General features: G+C 32.4%; 1 protein-coding gene across 2 annotated transcripts in view; it reads right to left on the reverse strand.

Moving 5' to 3' along the window:
• LOC113048510 (fatty acyl-CoA reductase 1-like) overlaps positions 1-20572 on the reverse strand; it is a 33833-nt gene extending 13261 nt beyond the window's left edge. The window contains exons 1-3 of one of the 2 annotated variants that reach the window (XM_026210371.1): positions 19442-20572; positions 16772-16875; positions 7207-7416 (exon numbers count right to left, since the gene is read on the reverse strand). In XM_026210371.1, the coding sequence (XP_026066156.1) occupies positions 7207-7395 (189 nt within the window). In that variant the 5' untranslated portion in view covers positions 7396-7416; positions 16772-16875; positions 19442-20572. Of the gene's footprint in view, positions 1-7206; positions 7417-16771; positions 16876-19441 lie in introns of those variants that run through there. The other variant, XM_026210370.1, reaches the window with a different exon arrangement.
• Positions 20573-20630: the final 58 nt, after the last annotated feature.

Genomic DNA, 20630 nt, shown 5'->3' on the forward strand with positions numbered 1-20630 from the left:
AATAAAAAAAAATCTGAGAAATTTAATTTACATATTCAAAATACAAGAATTATCAAATAACTTGCATTTACAAAAAAAGAAAACAATGAAATTTTAATTATGAATTATATAAATTTACAAATTAAAAACAGAAATAAAACAAAGACAAATACATTTAATTTACAAAACAAAAAGCAAACGAGTAAATAAAACTAATTTAGAAATAATAAAAAATAAAACTGAAACTATAATAAAAATATATATATATATATTTTTATAAATAAACATTTATAGAGCACATAAACCTCATTCAGACATCTTATGACAGAAGCAGGTTAATAGTTAGCAGAGCTGCTTTACAGTCATCAGTGTAAATGAAGAACAAACATTGATATGCAAATCATCTGAACCTCACGAACACCACATCTAAACCTTCCTGACCGACGTCACAATCCAGTTCTTCCTGACTGTTTTTCCCAGGAATTGATGTGAATTTTCTGGGAGATCAAGGCGTGTTGTAAAGTTTGCTTGCGTGTTGAGGCACGGAGGATTTTATTTGCTTTCTCAATGTGTTTGTTTGGATAAGATGTGGTCAAAAGCGTGAGATGTACACATTCACTCCTGTTTCAACAGAAGCACACTTTCTTGCACAATTACTGAGAAATCTCTTGATGTCAGTTAGAACGTTGATACACCAGTCATATTTTGTATAGTAAACGATACATTTAAAAAAAAAGTTAATGTAAAGTTTAATAATTAAAAAAGCATGATATGATATATGATATATATATTAATTTAGTTAAAAAAATATAGTATTTTAACATAACAAAAAAAATCATAAATTAATAAAATAAATTAAATATAAAAATAACAAATTATTAATCAAATAGATTTCATTAACAAATGAAAACAAATAAAACAAAACATTTTTGTTTGGAATCTTCAGTAAAACTGAAGGAAAAAATCTTAATGCTAATACTAAAAAATATTAAAATAACACAGAAACTATAAAATTAAAGCTAATTAAAAAAATTACAACTTTAAAAGTATATAAATACTACAATACAACAAATAATATAATTGTTAATAATATAAGATTTATTTTGCAAAATAAAGCATAAATAAAATATCATTTAGAGTACATAAACCCCATTCATACACCATAACACCACATGACAACTTATTTGACTAATGTCAAGCACAGCAATAAGCAGCTCGTCTTTTACAACCAGAGGATTTTCAAATGCAAATTAATTTGCATGATCTGAACACACTTCAACATGCTCATGCTACAGGAATAAAGCTCTGATGACATCATCTGAGACACGAGTCAGGTCATAACAGTCTTGAACTCGATTACTAGACACAGCAGACAACATATGGGCCACGAGAGCAGTCTAGCCAACACACACACACAGAGAGAGAGAGAGAGAGAGAGAGAGAGAGTTCAGATGATGCTGTATGGAGAGAAAAGCATCTGAAAGCTCAAGACACGATGTCCTCCGGTCAGGAGGGCCTCGAGGCACAGGACTTGTTTCAGAAATACTGTGAATGAAGGAAACGAGCGCAGCCAAACTTCCTGCTGTGGTCTGTGTCTCCAGGCAACACAAACACAACACACACTCCACAGGCAGAGATGAAGCTCCACACGCTGAAGAGCAAACGCCCTCAAACACACACTCATGCTGCATGGACACTAAACTAATAAATTAATAAGAGTTAGGTGAAAACCGTTAAGCACTAAAACTGGAAAACTAAAACTCAATTAAAACTATAATTGAAAAAAAAGTAGTATTAAAATTTAATAATTGATTTAAAAAAAACACACACCCAAATTACTAAAAAATAAAAAATAAATTATAAGACTGAAACTATAAAATAACAGATCATTTGAAAAAAAGAATACAACTAAATTAGTATATAAATAATATTAAAATATTATTAATTTAAACATTATCCTAAAAAAATTGTAAAAAATGTTGTTCATTGAAAAAAGAACTAAGTGAAAAACATAAACAGAAATTTGAAAAGTATTATTTAAAGCTAAAAATTTTTTTTATTAAAATTGAAATTTAAAACTTTTAATCAAAATTTAAACAAAAATAAAATAAACCTAAATAATAATATTAAAATGAATAAATAAATAAATTAATTTGCTTAAAAAATGCAAAAGCAAAAAAACTCAAATTGTAAAAAATGAACTAAAATACAAAAAAAAATGCAATATCAATAAAAAATATATAATAATACTATTTAACATTATCTAGTTTAAACAGTATCTGGGTTATTTATTCTAAAACTAAAACAATAATAATAAAAAATTGTTTGGAAATAACACTGAAATTAAATTAAATATGAAATAATATAAATAAATAAAACATAAATATTCTGTGAAAAACAGCTAATAAGAAACTGAAATTTGAAAGTTTAAGTTGACGCAACAACATTACTAACCAGAAAAAAATAAACCAAAATAATAATAAAATAATGATTATTCAATTATTACAAATAATTAAGTAATTAATTATAATAAAGTAATTCAGAATAAAGTTAATATAAGTTTGTATGAAATAAGAACTATAAATATAAAAATATAAAAATAAAAAGTTTTAAATATCAATTAAGGCTATAGTAGTATTTATAATAGTAAGTAAATTAACACTCGAGCTAATAGTTGAAAGAGTTAATTCCAGAACATTTTGAAACATCGTCAGACTCATCGATTAAGGCTGCACTGCATGAGACAGGAAGTGACACGCCCTGCTTCACTGTATCGAGGTCAGGGGTTCACTGAGGTCAACCACTCTGAACACTTGCTCTCTCTGTGGTGGATAGAGCCAGCGGTGCATTGTGGGAAGGCGGTCTGCCTGTACCTGTCTCCACCAGGCCTTCTGGCACAAACCAGCTGATAATGTGTAAGTACGAGAGAGAAAGAGACAATACTCGTTCAGTGACAAACACGGCCTCAAACGACACACAGGCTCTTACTCACGCATTTGAAGAAACAGAGAGCAGAAGTGCATTAGACCGGAGTGAGAGAGAGAGAGAGAGAGAGAGAGTAAGAGAGAGAGAGATAGAAGGAGGGAATGATCTTCTGTTGAGCCGTCAGTGTCCCTGTCTGAACCGGACAGAATAATTCACGCGAGGGACGTCCTACACTCACCAAACTCTCGCTCAAACACATCACAGCTGGGAGAGTTCACTACACACATCAAATCATGAATGAATTCACAAATTCATCAAATCTCAGTCAGGATGACAACATGAGCTGTACCACAAATGTATATTTATGACAAAACAAAAGACACATTGATTGTATGGCTTCCCATATTTGATTTTCTTTCCACAAACACACAATCTGCCTGAGCATTCCTCACATCTACAACCTACACACACACACACACACACACACACACTCGTGATTTAATGAGGTTTCTATCAGAGGTCAGGAGTTTGCGCAGCGCTGACAGAAACTGTCGTCTGACCCATAATGACCCAAAACACTGATCTGCGTCTCATAAGAGTCGAGCTTCATTCTGGCTGGAGTCCAGATCTCACATCAGACTGATGAACACAGCATTACTCTGCTGACATGCAGCTTTATACACATGACTCCGATTCAATTAACCTGAAGGATTTAAACCAAACTAAAACCACAAAGCATTAATTACTACAAATACAATAAATGTCAACTGAAACAAAACAAACCATAAATAACTTCCCAAGGCAACATTTGTCATTTTTAAGTTGACTAAATTTACTAAATTGACTAAAACAAAAAAATAAATAAATAGTGAAAAACTTGGCCACAAACTTTATAGACAAACAAATAAATATTACAAATATACAAAACTGAAAGTAAAACTAACATTTAAAAAAAACTAAAACACTAACTCAAAATATATATATGCACATTTGCTAATGTTTTGCTACAATATTGCGATAAAAAAAACAGGCATAATATAGGATATTTGATGATGACGATGATAATATAATACTTTTTATTAAAATGATCATATATTTAATTTAGTTCATTTTCATTTATACATTTTTTAAACAAATAATTTATAATTGCTAAATAATCTTAATTATAATAAATTTATGATAATTATTATATCTAATATATGTTATTTTAAATTAAAAAATTATCTATATATCTATCTATCCATTCATATATATATATATATATATATATATATATATAAAAATGATGATGATTATTATTATTAATGGTCACATTGCTTTTGAAAAATAAATTAACTGGCCTAAAAAAAAAACATTTACATTTACACACACACAAACACACACAAGTGTTTCTTTGCTGGAAGGTTCTGCTCATACTAAACCGCTGTGAGAGCAACAGCAGCAAACTACAGTAAACTACAGAAACACTGTCTTCTTTCTCTCTCTCTCTCTCTCTCTCTCTCTCTCACTCACTCACTCTCTTTCACTCACTCTCACACTCTCTCACTCACTCACTCACTCTCACTTTCACTCTTTCTCTCACTCACTCTCTTTCACTCTCACTTTCTCTCTCTCTCTCTCACTTTCTCTCTCTCACTCACTCTCTCACTCTCTCTCTCTCTCTCGCTCTCACTCACTCACTCTCACACTCTCTCACTCACTCTCACTTTCAAACTCTCTTTCACTCTCTTTCACTCTCACTTTCTCTCTCTCTCACTTTCTCGCTCTCACTCACTCACTCTCTCTCTCTTTCTCTCTCTCTCTCTCTCTCCCCCTCTCTCACTCTCTCACTCTCTCTCACTCTCTCCAGATGTGACTCATCATCACATAAAGCAAACAGAGGCAAAGCCTTACTCCATCCCTGCTCCATCAGCCTGCAGGAATGAACCACACCTACAACATGGAGCTACAGCTCGACTTCTGAACCTGAACTCATGTGGATGGTGTCTGTGGTGCAGTTACCAAGTTAACAATCAAAAAGTGTTTTACAACTTCTCCCAGCGTTTCCAGAGGATCCAGTCCAGGAAAACAATAGCTATAAACCCCGCTGACCGCGTATGAGCAAACACAGATGCATTCAGTCTGACGTAACTAACTATTTAAAAAAAATCAACACACATTCTGAGCGGTTAACTGAAAGATCAGATGTCATCCGACCACAAAGACTGAGTCACTGAGATGACAAAAACTCAATACGTGGCATGGGGCTTTAGTCTGAAAAGCGAGAACAGAAGAAAGGTCACAAATGAACACACTGTTTCTGATGAAGAAGAAGAGCTGCACGATTAATAGAAACTAAACCTGATCAAATCACAAGTGCTGAGATTTAATTAAACACTTGTCATTTATTAACTATCTTTTCAAAGTGCTTCTGACCTGACTGTCATCAACAAAACAGAAGCTTTAATGGTTTTCTGCCGAATTAAAAGTTTGATGGTCTAATATTTGGGAATGAAGAAAATAATGATATTTGCAGTTGAACTGCAAAATAATACTTATATTATTGTTATTATTATTAATAATACAATAGAATTATTTCTTATTTTGTTTAATATTTTACTTAATAAAAATCGTAATGAAAACAACAACTTCATTATTGATGTTATTTAATATACATCAATGGCTAAAATAATAATAATTATTATTATTACTACCACTATTACTATTATTTTAGCCACTAAGATATATAGTTAGTTTCTTATTTAGAGATTATATTTTCTTATTTTGTTTGATATTTTTATTTAGTAATAATAATCATAATGAACAACAACAACAACAACATTATTATTACTGTTATTAAAGTTATATGATTTTATATTACTTTCATGATCCATTAAAATCTAACATTATTTTGCTATATGTAACAATGTTTCATTTAATTATCATCATCATCTATATTATAATTGTTTTTATTATTATTACTACTACTATTATTATTGTCATTGATATAAATTCTTAATATAAAAGTAATATCTTATTTTCAAAGTGTTTTTAGCAATATCAATAAATCTAACAACAATTATTACTACTATTATTAATAATAAATTATAAAACAAAAATAATAAGTCATTTTATTATTTATTCTTATTTTGTTTCATATTTTTATTCTGTATTTTTCATAATGCTACTGAAATAATAAGAACAACAACAACAACAATATTATTATATTATGTAACAATAATAATTAGAATCATTAGCTTTTGTATTAATATATTTTAATAAAAAAAAATCGTAGATATTTTTTAAACAATTTACAGATGTAACGATTAACCAGAAAAAATAGATTCAAACGTGACGATTCAAATCAGTTCAGATGCTAAACAAACCGCGATTAATTTAGGTGTAGTAGTTTATATGAATGCATGTCTGAGGGGACCTTACTGTCTTTAGAAAAGTTTAGATGGTATTTTTTCTGTTCATCTTGCCTCTGAATAATGCACACTAAAGTTCATAAGTGCAGCGCTGCTTTGTTTACAGCGGTAACCAAGGAAACGCTTTAAGTGCCACCTGCTGTACGAGAGTGGATCTGCGTCTCGTTCAGCTCGTCTGCTGTTTCTGTTTCATGCAGATATTTTTTATTTATTTATTTTTTATTCAAGTCAAATTCATTCCGTTTTTGCCTCAAATTTCAAAATTATACAAATCTAAAAACTGCTCATGTTGCATGCATGCATCATCTTTGTTTGGATCATGATTAAAATGCAGTGTTTGCCTCTAATGTTAAATGGAAAGAGCACATGCAAAGCCTTATTTTGTTTATACGAAGAGATTTATTTTATGTGTGTTATTTATTTGATTTGGGGCTTGTTTTAACATTTCAGTTTAGTTTTGTTATTTACATTCTATTTAAATTGTGTTATTTAGCAGATGCTTTTATCCAAAGCGACTTTCAAATGAGGTCAAAAGAAGCAATAAAAACCAACAAAAGAGCAATGATATACAAGTGCGACATTAGTATATTATTATAGAATTATATTTCAATTTCACAAGGAATCATGCAGCATTTTGTCCAAGCAATACGTAAAAAAAAAAAAATTTAATCGTGAGATGAGTGAATTGTTACATCCCTACTATTATTTAGTCATAATAATCATTAGAAAATTTGAATAATAGCAGTGACTTTTTAAAGTCATACTGATGCGCAAATACCTAAATTACTGAATTAAAATGTATTAATTGCCATTTTAATTTTATCTTATCAGAAAATGTGAAGGATGGTGAATGCATATAAAAAAGATACAAACACACATGGCGAGGTCTCACCTTACACTTCATCATGTCCTGGACGCGCTCGGACATAGACTGACCCGCTTTGGGCCGGACGAGGATGTAGAGGGCCTTCACGTCTGGACAGGAGCGCAGCAGTTTCTCCATCAGCACCTTCCCCATGAAGCCCGTGGCTCCGGTGATCAGCACGTTCTTCCCCGCGTACCACTCCGAGATCGAGGCCATGATGACAGCGAGAGACGAATACTGACACACAGACACAGAGAGAGAGAGAGGATAAGCAGCTGATTCACCTGATTTACTAGTCAAAACACGCTCAGCTTCCTCTCAAAGGACGCTTTGTCATCTGGGAAAATACAGTCGACCGGCTCTAGTGTTTCCTCATGACACACTTAGACACTAATAAAGACTTACTAGAAAGCGATCTGATCCGTTCCTAAGCTCCGCCCTTCATAGTTACTGTTTTGCGTTTGCAAAGGTGCTCTGACTCGATTGTAATGTGTTGCTAAGTGATTCTGTACAAGCCCTCGAGTCTCTAAGAAAGTTTCTAATCATGCAGCTGAAATCATGCTTCTGTTCACACACACACACACACACACACACACTTGGTGCTGGTGTTTGTTTAACACTTGCATGAGTGATAGAAGAGTGATCAGTGATGTTTGACTTGGCAAACACGGCTAATAAAACATCATCTAGACTCGTTTATCCTGGATACATTCAGTTTCATTAATGACATGTGCTTGATTACGTTCTCTACAACAACCAACAAGACAACATTGCACAGGAATAATGAAGTTATTAACTAAAAAACATTGTATATATTTTAAACAAAAAATTATATAGTAATACTAGCATCTTCATATTACAACATTAATTTGATATATAATTTTACATTTTTTATTCCACCGTAACTAATAAAAATAAATATTCTATCATTCTTTTAGCTTCAGTTATGGATATTTACAAAAAAAAAGTATATATATATATATATAAACTATATCTTTTTTAAATAATTCCATAATTGTAATAATGATAATGATTAATATTGATTATATTATTATTATAATAATAATTGTATGATTAATATTATATAAAATATATAAATTTCCTTCCTCCATAACAAATAAAAATATGTTTAGCTTATGTATATATAATGAGAAATACATAAATATTTCAAAGACACCATTGTCAGCATATATGAACAAAAGTAAATATGTTATAAATAAATAAAATAAATACAATTAATTAAATAAATATAACTGAAATGTTTTTATATGAGGGTGAAGTAAATCAAGGCCAGTGGCAGTGATATATGTCTCATTATATTCTCTGCCAGCTGTTACATCACTGATACAAGTCCCACATATTCTCATCTGTCCCAAACACGATCACACAGATAACACGAGGAGAGGACGAACGGCTGCGGGTCAGAGAGGATTAACACCTGAAAGCCCTGCTCTCACACACACACACACACCTCCGGTCACAGGCCATCCACAAACTCAGAGACTGACGTCTGAAAGAGAAACAACAACTGAAACTTTCTTATCAGGAACCCAATGAACTCTGAAGAGGTTTGTTATGACTGCTTCAGCTGGAGCTCGTTCAGGTCAATTCATTTCAATGCACAATATTATATAGAAAAATATCAATTCATTCCTATGGATGATACGATGTAAATATGTTAATTATATAACGACATATAAACTAATAAATATAAATACATAAGTATACTATTTATTTTAAAAAATTATCATACAAATATATAAATGTAAATAAATATATTATTTCATTTTATTTTATTTATTTATATTGCACAAATAAACACAAAGGAAGTTGACCACAGTGGTTTACAGAATCTAAATAATAATAACCATTATTATTATTGCAGTACATTATACTGAAATATATTTGAAACCATTTCTTCAAGCTATACACACAAAAACAATGGTTTGCACAGCAACCTGTCAAAATAAAAGTCTGGTTTAGCTTGAAGAAATTGTGTCAAATATATTTTAGTATAATGTACTGCAATTATAATAATAATAATATTATTATTATTAATATATATATATATATATATATATATATATATATATATATATATATATATATATTATGTGACCCTGGACTACAAAACCAGTCATAAGGGTAAATTTTTCAAAATTGAGATTTATACGTCATCTGAAATCTTTTCATTAATATTTGTTTAAGATTATTATTGTTGAAAACAGCTGTGCCGATGAATATTTTTGTGGAAACCGTGACTCATTTTATTTTTCAGGGCTCTTTGTTGAATAGGAAAAATAGGACTGTTTTGTAACACTATAAATATCTTTACTGTTACTTTTGACCAATTCAATGCATCCTTAAAAGTATTTATTTATTTTATGTTTTGAATAACAACTTCAAACATTAGATTTTTGGAACATAGTTTTGGAAGTACGTCAGTTTCCTCCTCAGGTTTCTAAAGGTTTTCAGGAATAAACCATGTTAAACTGCTTTGAACCGCAGCAGAAACAACATCCTGGTTCCTGCACGGATACAGAAGCTGCAGTTAGAGGAGGAACAGATCCAAACGCCTCAAGTTCACCCTGGTTTTGCATAAGGCTCTGTTTTGAAGAGCTTTAGGCAAATGTGCATTGGCTGAAAAGGAAAGTATTTACCACACATACTGAACTGTGTGACGCTGGCAGTGTTTTTACATTAACTACATCTCCAGAGCAGCTCTTAGAGTCACATGACCAGCATTTCATTTGAGAAAGAAAAAAACATATAGTTATGTATCATATACAGACAGAAACAAAGGTTTGCACAGAAAACCGTCAAAATAAAAGTCTTGTTTAGCTTGAAGAAACTGTGTCAAATATTTTCAGTATAATGTACTGCAACAATAATAACAATATGTAATATTATTACAACTTCATTTTTAAAGGGATAATCACTCAAATTTTGGTCAATTTTTTTTATTGCAAATCTTTGCTGTACAGACAAAACTAAAAAAGTCATTTAATTAAGATGTAAAAAAAATTTTGTTCATTCATTTGAGAACCAGTAATAATAATAAATACACAAAAATAATCATAGAGCCACTATTTTTCTTTTAAAAATAATAAATTAAGTTGTTTTTATGAAATCAATTAATTTCTTGAATTAAATTAAATTAAGCTTTGAAATTTGAAACAAACTATCAAAGCTTAATTAAAATTTTTGTTTAATTATTTTCATGATTTTAATTATTAGACAGGTGTTTGATTAATACAAAATAATTTAATTAATAAAAATTAAAACATTGTCCATTTAAATGGAAATAAACAGAATCTATAAAAAATACTAATTCTGAAAATAAATAAATAAATGCATAAAGCACAAAAAGTGGTTTCTGATTTACACACATTCACACAAAGAAATTAATTGATTAACATTCTGCAAAGACATGATCCCGTCTGAATTAATAATTCATTTTCATTTTGCTACTAAACTTTGTGCAATTTTGCTCAAATACCTTGAATCGCAATGCACTAAATTCAACTTCCTGTAGATTCCATTCAATTCTTAAAGGAAGTCAATTCCCCAAATCTGACACTCAGTTCTCAGCAGTGTACCAGCATCCAGAGAACAAACAGGTGACCCATGGACCGTAAACTCACACGAACACGGCTTTGACACGCACACACACACACACACACACACACAAACACACGTGTCAGATACACCAGTGATTTATTATGCAGTGTCAGATACAAGCTATATTCCAGCTGCGATCTGATCCAGTCCTGATACAGAACACCACAACACAACAGTCAGGTTTAATTTGGACTTGAATTACAGGAAGTGCAGACGAGAGCAACTTTATCTGCCGAGAAGTTGAGTGTATCCACAGGAAACAATCTACCCCAACAGGAAGAGGGTTTCAGATCTACCGAGATACTTCATTCAGAAATGTGTGTGTTTTCACAAAGAAATCAATGCTTTTATTAAGGGAGGATGCGTTAAATTGATCAAAAGAGAATAATGACATTTATAATGTTCTAAAAGATAAATGTTGTTCTTTCAAACTTTTATTCAAAGAATCCTGAAAATATCCAGAAGCACAACTCTTTTCAACATTGCTAATCGGATATTAGTATATTATTATGATTTCTGAAGATCATTTGACCCTTAAGACTGGAGAAATGATGCTGAAAATACAGCGCTGTATCACAGAAATAAATTACATTTTAACAGATATTCACATAGAAAACTGTGCTTTTAAATAACAATAATATTTCTTAATTTTACTGTATTTTTGATTGAATAAATGCAGCTTTGATAAAAATCAGAAACTCTTTCAAAAAGTATTTTAACATCTTACTGACCCTAAACTGGAAATGGAGGGGAAGATAATGCAAAATGCAAAAACAGGAGAAAACAAAGACAAGAAAACGTGAAAAATTGTGCACATCTTGAACGACTGGTCTGAACTTGTGAAGGAGAAACAAGTAAATGTCCCATGAGATGATTCCTGACACCTGTGACTGACCTGAGATCACTTTCATGAAATTTCACTTGCCATTTTTAAACATGGAAATCATATGCATGTGTTTTATAACAATGTGACACCTCTGAGAACAATGAGATATCGTTTTGGGTTTGGGCAGATGCTATTTTTGTCATGCAGTTAATTAAAGGTTTAATTGTAAATCAATATTTAGGGAGTCTCCTAATTCACTTTCCATCCTGTTAGAATTTTTTATAATTAATTTCATTAAGTACAACAGGCAGAAAGTCAAAGAACTACAATAAAATATAGAAATAAGTATAAAAATATTTCAGGGGCAAACAATTGTAGGCTAAAATGGAATAAATAAATTAAGAGATGCTTTTAATGGTTTTCTTCTTGTCAGAATATAGTTATTATAGTTAACTAAAACTGAAACTAAAATTTTAAATTTAAAAAATTGTTACTTAAAATGAATATAAATGTTATTAAAACATAAAAACCCTATTTCAGCTGGTTGCCGAAGCCACCTTTCTCATTTTAATTTAGTTTTACTTTTTAAAAATTACTTAAAATAACAAGGCCTATATATACACACATATAAATAGGAAAACTATTAAAAATGTCAAACAAACAAGCAAAACAAAAAATAGTAAAAAGTATCAAATTACAATGGAAAATATTTTTTATAAAATTAAAACATTAAAAATATTAATAAAAACAATTATATGGGGAAAAAATATTACTCCAAATTAACAATAATCTTGATATACATTTAGATCTTTTTTTTCTTTGCTGATTTATGTTTCTGCAAATGTATCACCAAAGGAAATATCCTTTTAAAACATAAGAACAAACTGCTTGACTGTCAGAACTTTATCACTCACCAGGATGTGACATCATTTTGGAGGGAAAACGCAAGTAGGAAAAAAGCAGCAATGGATTTGATTTACTCAAGTCTGCTATAAACTTTATACGGCAATAAATTTAAACAAACATTCATTTTTCGTAAGTTCAAGAGTTCAGAGGTTCTGAGCAAATACTACTCATAGTAGGCATGTTGATTCACTGCCATTAGACACATTACAGCACTGTGTTTGTGTGTGTGTGTGTGTGTGTGCGTGTGTGTGTTCAATGATTTGCCTCTGAGATCCCTGAGAGCAGATTGCTATTAACATCTTTCCTAATGCATCACTCCAACACTCTGCCAATGTACATGAAGAGACGGCTAATAATGTCATCTCAATAGAAACTCACGCACAATAAAGCCACCTTTATTACTGTCCCTCATATTCCAGCTGATTAAAACTACCCTAAATAATTTAGCAACTCCTCAACAACGGCCCACAACAGACGACTTAGGCACAGACAAACACTTGCTTTTTCTTCAGAAAATGTAAAAACCTTGTTTCGTGCACTAATAAGTAAGTCAAATGTGGTTTTCACAAAGTATTTAAAATGTTTGTACACTAATCTCAAAATGTTCAAATGTTTTAGTGCACTAATCTTAAAGTGTGTAAGACGTTTGTGCACGAATCTTAGTGTGTTTAAATGATTTTGTGCACTAATCTTAAAGTATTTATATTTTTGTGCACTAATCAGTTTAAAAATGCTGTTTTCGGGAACTGGTCTTAATGCATGTAAAATAATGTTATCTTGCACTAGTTATATAATGTTTCTGTGCACTAATCTTAAAGTATGTAAAATGCTGTTTTGTGCATTGATTAGTATATTAAATATTGTTTACATGCACTAATTAGATACACTATTTGTTTTCGAGCACTAATCTTAAAGTATGTCAAAATATTTTCATGCACTATTCTTAAAATATGGAAAAATGTTTTAGTGCACCAAGTAAAAATTGTGTTTTCATGCACTAATCTTAAAGTAATTAACCACCAAAATGTTGTTTTTGTTCACTAATCAGTATGTACAAACCTAATAGTTTTTGTGGGTTAATCATAAAGTACAGCTAGGGATGGTCTTAAATCCTTTCTAAAAAAGAAATCAACTTGACGTCATGCCAAAGGAAATTGCACAACATCCTGGGCTCACAGCACAGCCTCACCCATCCACCCTAAACAGACTGACTTCAGAGAATGCAGCGCTTCAAGATGCCTCCAGACATGAAAACAAAGAGAAACAGTCACCTGAGGCTACAGACAAACGCTTCACTTAATACGACTGCCATGTCCTGAGGTTACGGTCACATTCTTAGAAATCAGCTGAGTCAAAATAATCAAATCCTGAAAAATTTTAGCACTTTCAGACACTAAAGATGAAACTGGGCTACATCCAGAAGAGCAAGCACCACTGTTTGAGGTTAAGGATTTATTGTGTTACATAAATACATGCACATTCATCACTTTCAAGGAACATTTTTCTACAAGAAACTGAGGCATGTGTTTTATATGGGACACTCACAAAAAAAAAAAAAAATGTTTTTATGACAATTGGTTGAGGTGTCACAATATTGCTCATAATTATGGTTAAGCGAAGACTATATAATTAAAAATAAAGAAAAATCTACTCGACATTTTATAAGTTTTGTACTTTAACAATCTGACTTGTGAGTTCAGAAAAAGTTAACATCGAGTTGAATGAAAGAACAACTGTGGCGCTATTCTCAATACATAAATAAAAATCAATAATTGACCTGTTTAATAGGGCAGCAGTGGGTTGTTAGTGTAGGTTTCTGTCAGTCGTGGTTCTGGATAATTAGGCCTGTAGTATAAATAGCAGTTTGAAGTCACATTAATTATAGCCCATGCAGTCCAGAGGGAAATACACCGTTAAAATGACTACAAACTCTATTATGAGTCAAAAGAGAACAGAGGAAGTGTGTAATGTAAAAATAGAAGTTGCTGCATGAGTGCAATGATAAAACTAGGACTGGATTTATATCCTCAGCTCATAACTACAGGCCATCCAGGTTTACACTTACTGAAGGAACTAAATAAGTCTTATTTAGTATCATGTAAACATTACTGTAGTTTTTACTAATATTTTTAATTAGTTTTTTTATATATATATATAAAGTTTTTAATTGTATTTTTTTGTCATTTTAGTATGATTTAAAAAAAATGTATATATATATATATATATATATATATATATATATATATATATAAACTTAATTTTTTTATTTTACATTTTATTAAAATTTTAGTTCAACTTTCATTTTTACAGTTTTCAATTAGTATCTTTATATTTATTTATTTTAGTTATGGTTTTAGTTTTAATTAATTTAATTATATATAACCCTGGTTCACATATCATTTAAATAGTTTTTTTTATATATTAAGTTATTTTTACTTTGTTTTCTGGTTTTAGCTTCAGTTGGTTAACAATACTAACTCTGGTTCAAGTTTAGGTTTTAGTCTTTGATTTTGTGTAAATGAAAGCTGAATCTGACCTTCTTTGCTCAGGTCATGTATGCACACACAACAACACACTCTGAAACACCTTCACAGAGTCGAGGCCAGATTTATGTCTGGTTTGTTTGATGCTGTGAATAGCACAGATTCATGTGTGTAAATGTTCGCTCTCAGTATGACCTATGAAAGCCTGCTGATCATCAAACCAGCGCTCATCTCAACATCCTGGCCTTCAGCTCTCCTTCTGATCTCACACTGCTGGCGTGTGATCGGATGGAGTGCACGGACCAAACTAAAGAATACACATAGATCTACTCTTCAACAAGCCTAGTTCAGAAACTCCCTCCATGCAACACTATTGTAAAAAAAAAAAAAAAACTGGTTCCAAATGACACATGCATCATGCGGGTAGCACAAACACGGCTCACTATCTGTCTGGAGATGGCCATATCTATCTCTCTTTCTCTCTCTATCTGTCTGTCTCCAGCAGTATCAGTATCAAGGCCAGGTCCAGGCGTCATATTTAGCTCTGTAAGGTTGAAAAGTGCTATGCACATGCTGTGAGTCTATGAACCCACTGGCATGCCTCTAGTTATCAGGGAACGTTTTTGATAGAAGATCTGTCCAGAGTTAATATTATTCTCAAAATATTAGCACAAAATCATCATTTATACATCTATTCAAGAAACTTTTTTTTTCACATTAATGGAAGACTTGTTCAAAGTTAATAATTTTCTCAGAAAGTTAGCACAGAAACATTATGTAGGTCTATACATCGCTCGAGGAACTTTTTTTTCCCCTGAAACCTTGGCTGTAAGGTCGTATAACATTTGTTAAAAGCTATTACTTTATACCATAATGTTCAGAGAACCTTCTAAAACAACATGCTTAGGACATTTATAGTTAGATGTAATTGTTTAGCAAATATATATATATATATATATATATATATATATATATATATATATATATATATATATATATATATATATATATAAAAAGTTAATTGATTCTGAAATCAATACAACCCGGAAAAGATTAACGCTTAAGTGCAACAATGTAGCAAGAAAGATTCGAACGCGCGGTTCGAGAATCATTTGCGCTACACTGTAACATTTGAACTGAAGCTTTTGGAGCTGCGCGCGCTCACGCGATCTCTCGGCTTCTCCCGCCACGGCTGTTCGCATTTAAACACTGATGTGACCAGAAAAGACAGTAAGAAACACCACCACTAGGATTATTCAGTGACAGCAGCTGATGAAGCGTCCGTTTCGCCAGAGTTCCGCTGACAGACCCGCGTCGCAAGCCGCTGCCTCGCGCACAGAACGCGTTCGGCTGTTCAAAATGAGCCAGAACTAAACGCTTTGATGTTCAAAGTTCTACTTCTTACACACCATCCTAAAACTCAGCGGTAAGAGACGCCGGTATGACGCACCGCCAACGGAATGCAACAAAAATGCCTCGTCCTGTATAACTACAGGAGGTTTGAGAGCTGCTCCTGGTCTATAGGTATTTCCCATCATTCAACCTTCAAGAACCCAGATCCGAAACACCCTCAATCGGGTTTCAAAGCACACGTGAAGGCATCCAGACCGTGAAGCTTTAACATTGTCCACATTCTCTTCATCAAGGATGCGTTAATGAACCGCGAGGCGTTTTCTCTCATAACGGTACATTCTGGACTGAGAAGTGAAGCTACATTTGGCTCCTAACAAGAAGAAAGCAGAATATCTCGCCTTACCTTGAAGATGAATCACGCCGGGTGAAGATGTTCCGAGCCGCTACAGCGCGTCTCTCCCTCTCTCTCGCGTGCGCGCGCTTCACAGAACTGTAGTGACCGCGCCTCTGGAGACACAAGCATGTGTATGAACTGGGTGTGTATCCAAGACAAAACCACTCAATACACCTACATCTGCCTTCGGCTGTGCACTTCCTCATTCAGGGCTAGTAGGTTTTAATGTTTTTCCCTTATCAGCACTGCATGAGAAAAATCCATAGGTTTTTTGAGGGGAAAAAAACAGTGTCTTTCAGTACTGACAGATTAGGAGTGTTAAACAGATCTTTAATGTGTTGTTGGATACCTAGATTAAATAATGAATCTGCATCAAATACTCAACAGGACATTTATTATTCCTCGCATAACTCAGTTTTTCCATAATAACTTGTTCAAACTGTTTTAACCTCTTAAGGAAATACAATAAATTTGCACTTGAAACCCCAGCTAACAAAAATAAGTTCTAAGAACGTTTATGAAAATGTTATTTTTGAATGTTCTCTCTAATATCCGGCTTTTAAAATGTTTTAAGAAATCTTCTCATACGAACGACAAGGGAACATTCTATTTTATATTTTGCGGGAAAATAACATTCAAATATTATCTGAACGTTCTAAATCAAGCAGTGACGTAAAAGCCATTACGTGAACATCCAACTGGTAAAATATATATATATATATATATATATATATGGCCTTTGAATTAAGTATTTGGATTAAAGCATCGGTTAAATGCATAAATGTAAATCCAACTAAAACGTTTCAGAAAAAAAGATATATGACATAAGAATTTTTTTTTTTAAATTCAAGACCAGATAACATTCTATCAATGTTCCTAACATTTCTTCATGAGTCTTGAAACTTCATGACTTCATGAAACTTGCCATAAAGTTCTGAAAACACTCCGTTAGCAGTGAAGTTACTGAATAGGTTAACGTATCATAAAAGTCATTCATAAAGCACAATGATTAACAGATTTAATGGAGGAACGTATGTTGCATTGTTCAAAAGCACATTTCTCATCTAATCTGAAGACAGTCTGCTGCCTGAACGAGGTTGTTCTTTTCTTTCCATTGCGTTGTCTGCATGCCGAACAATCTGAGATAAACTGAGAACTGGAAGACAACAATGCAAAAGACTTGCCTGATAGTCATAATGGAATTCTAAACAACATGACGACCATCGAGCTCGGTGGGTGAGAACAGAAGCTTTGGAGGGGGCATATGACATTGCTTTAAAAAAATTATTTGGTGTAATGCAATGTGTTTGATTATTGATGCTACTCTTTGTTGCTTCTTTAATGTTATCTGATCTTTAATAACATTTTCAAAATGTTAGCACAAAAGCATCATGAAACTTTTCTGATTTTCTTCTGAGAATGTTGTGGCAAGGTTGGTTCAACGTTCCAGTAACATGAATAAAACTGTTCAAAGTAACATTCACATGTAGTTTCTAAACATAAAAAAAACTGTAACATTCTGAAGTAATATTTTCAGTAACAATCAGAACTTAGTGAAATGTTCTTAGCACCTATTTTCTCAAGGGAGGTCAACTGTGTGCTTCATAACGAGGGCGTTTCATTCGAGATGATCTTCTATTGAGGAACACACCTGTGCTCTAACTTTAAGGAAGCACAATTGCTGTAATCACAATAGACAAAGTTACCAGATTACACGAAGAGATATGACAGACCAGTTACTGCAGGCCCAACGTGTAGTGTTCAGCCATGCACATAATGAACCACAAGTATGGACACCTATTTATGTGCATTTACTCGGTGTAATAATAGCAGAGGAACATGATCTCAGCAACAATGTTCACACCCATATTTTCATTACACCCTCAAGACTATACTTCCCCAAACTATCCCACTCACGATCTGTAAGAATTCAACGCTAAAACCTGTTTGAACAGCATCTTTAAAAAAAACAAAAACTTGTGTTTTGTAAAGATATTATGAAAAATGCAATGTTTGTGCAGTCGTTAACATGATCCATATCCAGAGATCAGGTTTCAACAAATATAAGGCACTCAGTTCACAATAAAACATGACCTCTGCGAGTCAAATCATGTCACTGAATCAGTTAAACATATATATATATATATATATATATATATGTATGAAGTTTCAGTGGCGCCCTCATGCGACCATTCAGAGTTACATAAGCACAGTTCTTTATTCACTTCACTCATCTATACACCATTATATACCAAAAGTCTATTAAATTCAATTTTCCTGACTGGAAACCACTTTCAGAATTACTGGAAGCAATCATTAAAACATTTAAAATTGCACGCATTAGAACTTTATATTTAGAAAACGTGTATGGGGACAACAAAACAAAAAGACAAATCTAGTGTGAAATAATTTATTGATTGGCAAAAATACTCTGTAATAATAATAATAATATGAATATATTACATCAGGTAGCCCACATCAGTCATGAATCTAGTGCAAATAATTATAGGCTATACGTGGAACAAACTGCTTCAATGTGCAAAATGCAACTAACAGCAAGACCTGAATAAACTTTAGCTGTAAGCACAAGCTGCAAAGCTCTGGGCTACAAAAACAAGACTACAAAATACACAAGTGTATCAATATTTATAGGATTTTTTTAAGGCTAAATGGACTTACCTCTCAGTCCAGATGGTTATGATGACACAGAAACGCACGTCAATGCTTGTCCACTTCACTATCAGAGGATGCAGTTGGAAGAACGTCTAGAAATACTCCAACACTGAACTTACTACAGATACAGTGATTGAGCATCAAACACACAGGCCTCAAGTGAGCAACTGGGGTTACATTAACATTAATCTTTCATCCAATCAGATGCAGAGACCAGGTCATGTCATGCGTCAAATACCCAAAAGTACATTTCTCAAATGTCTTTATGCATCCAAAGTTTCAGAATAAAGTACTTTGAATATTTACATTAAGCAGTGATACCCTTGCATGTTGAAACGATGCTCATTACATCACTAACAAACAGAGAAATTTAAAAGCTGACCTTTTTACAAGTTCAGAAATTGGAAAGTCTGTACAATGAACCAAATTTTTCACAAAGCTATAAAAGCTGACTGAAATAGTTGACCCAAAAATACAAATGTGCTGAAAATGTACCCGCCCTCAGGACATCCAAGATATAGAAGATTTAGTTTCTTCATGGGGAACAGATTTGGAGAATTTTGGGATTGCATTACAGTGAATGGGTGCCGTCAGAATTAGGGTCCAAGCATCTTAAGAAAACCTCTAAATTAATCCACAGCACTGCAGTCCCTCATCTAACATCTTGTGAAGCGAAATGCTACAATCCTGTAAGAATAAATTCAATCAAGACGTGCTTTAATTTCAAACTATCAATAATATTCTGCATGTGATTTGACGCTAACTTTTTCCAAGTCTGTTTTAATGAGGAAACAACTCATGTACATCTTGGATGGACTAAGGGTGAGTAAATAGCGCATTATTTCCATTTCTGGGTGAACTGTTCCTTCTAAATCTTGCAGAATCAGATTATTATTGAGGGACAAATTATAAAATGTTCTATATACACACGCACACGAAGATTAGATATATTCACAAAGCAATGCACACATGGGCAGGGATGTCAGATAGACATTACAAATGCAATTTTTTTGAACTGGATCATATTTACTAAACACACCTGATTTAAACACTAAAAATTGAGCATGTTTTAGATTTGAATTGTAGAGCTCCAATTACAATCAATGATAAAATGTAAACACTGTATGAATTGGCACATCATTTAAAATGTGAACAGGAATTACAGATACTTCACAAATTAAATTATAACCCCAAA

Source organism: Carassius auratus, chromosome 29 (genome assembly GCF_003368295.1).
Source record: "Carassius auratus strain Wakin chromosome 29, ASM336829v1, whole genome shotgun sequence".
Taxonomy (NCBI): Eukaryota; Metazoa; Chordata; class Actinopteri; order Cypriniformes; family Cyprinidae; genus Carassius; species Carassius auratus.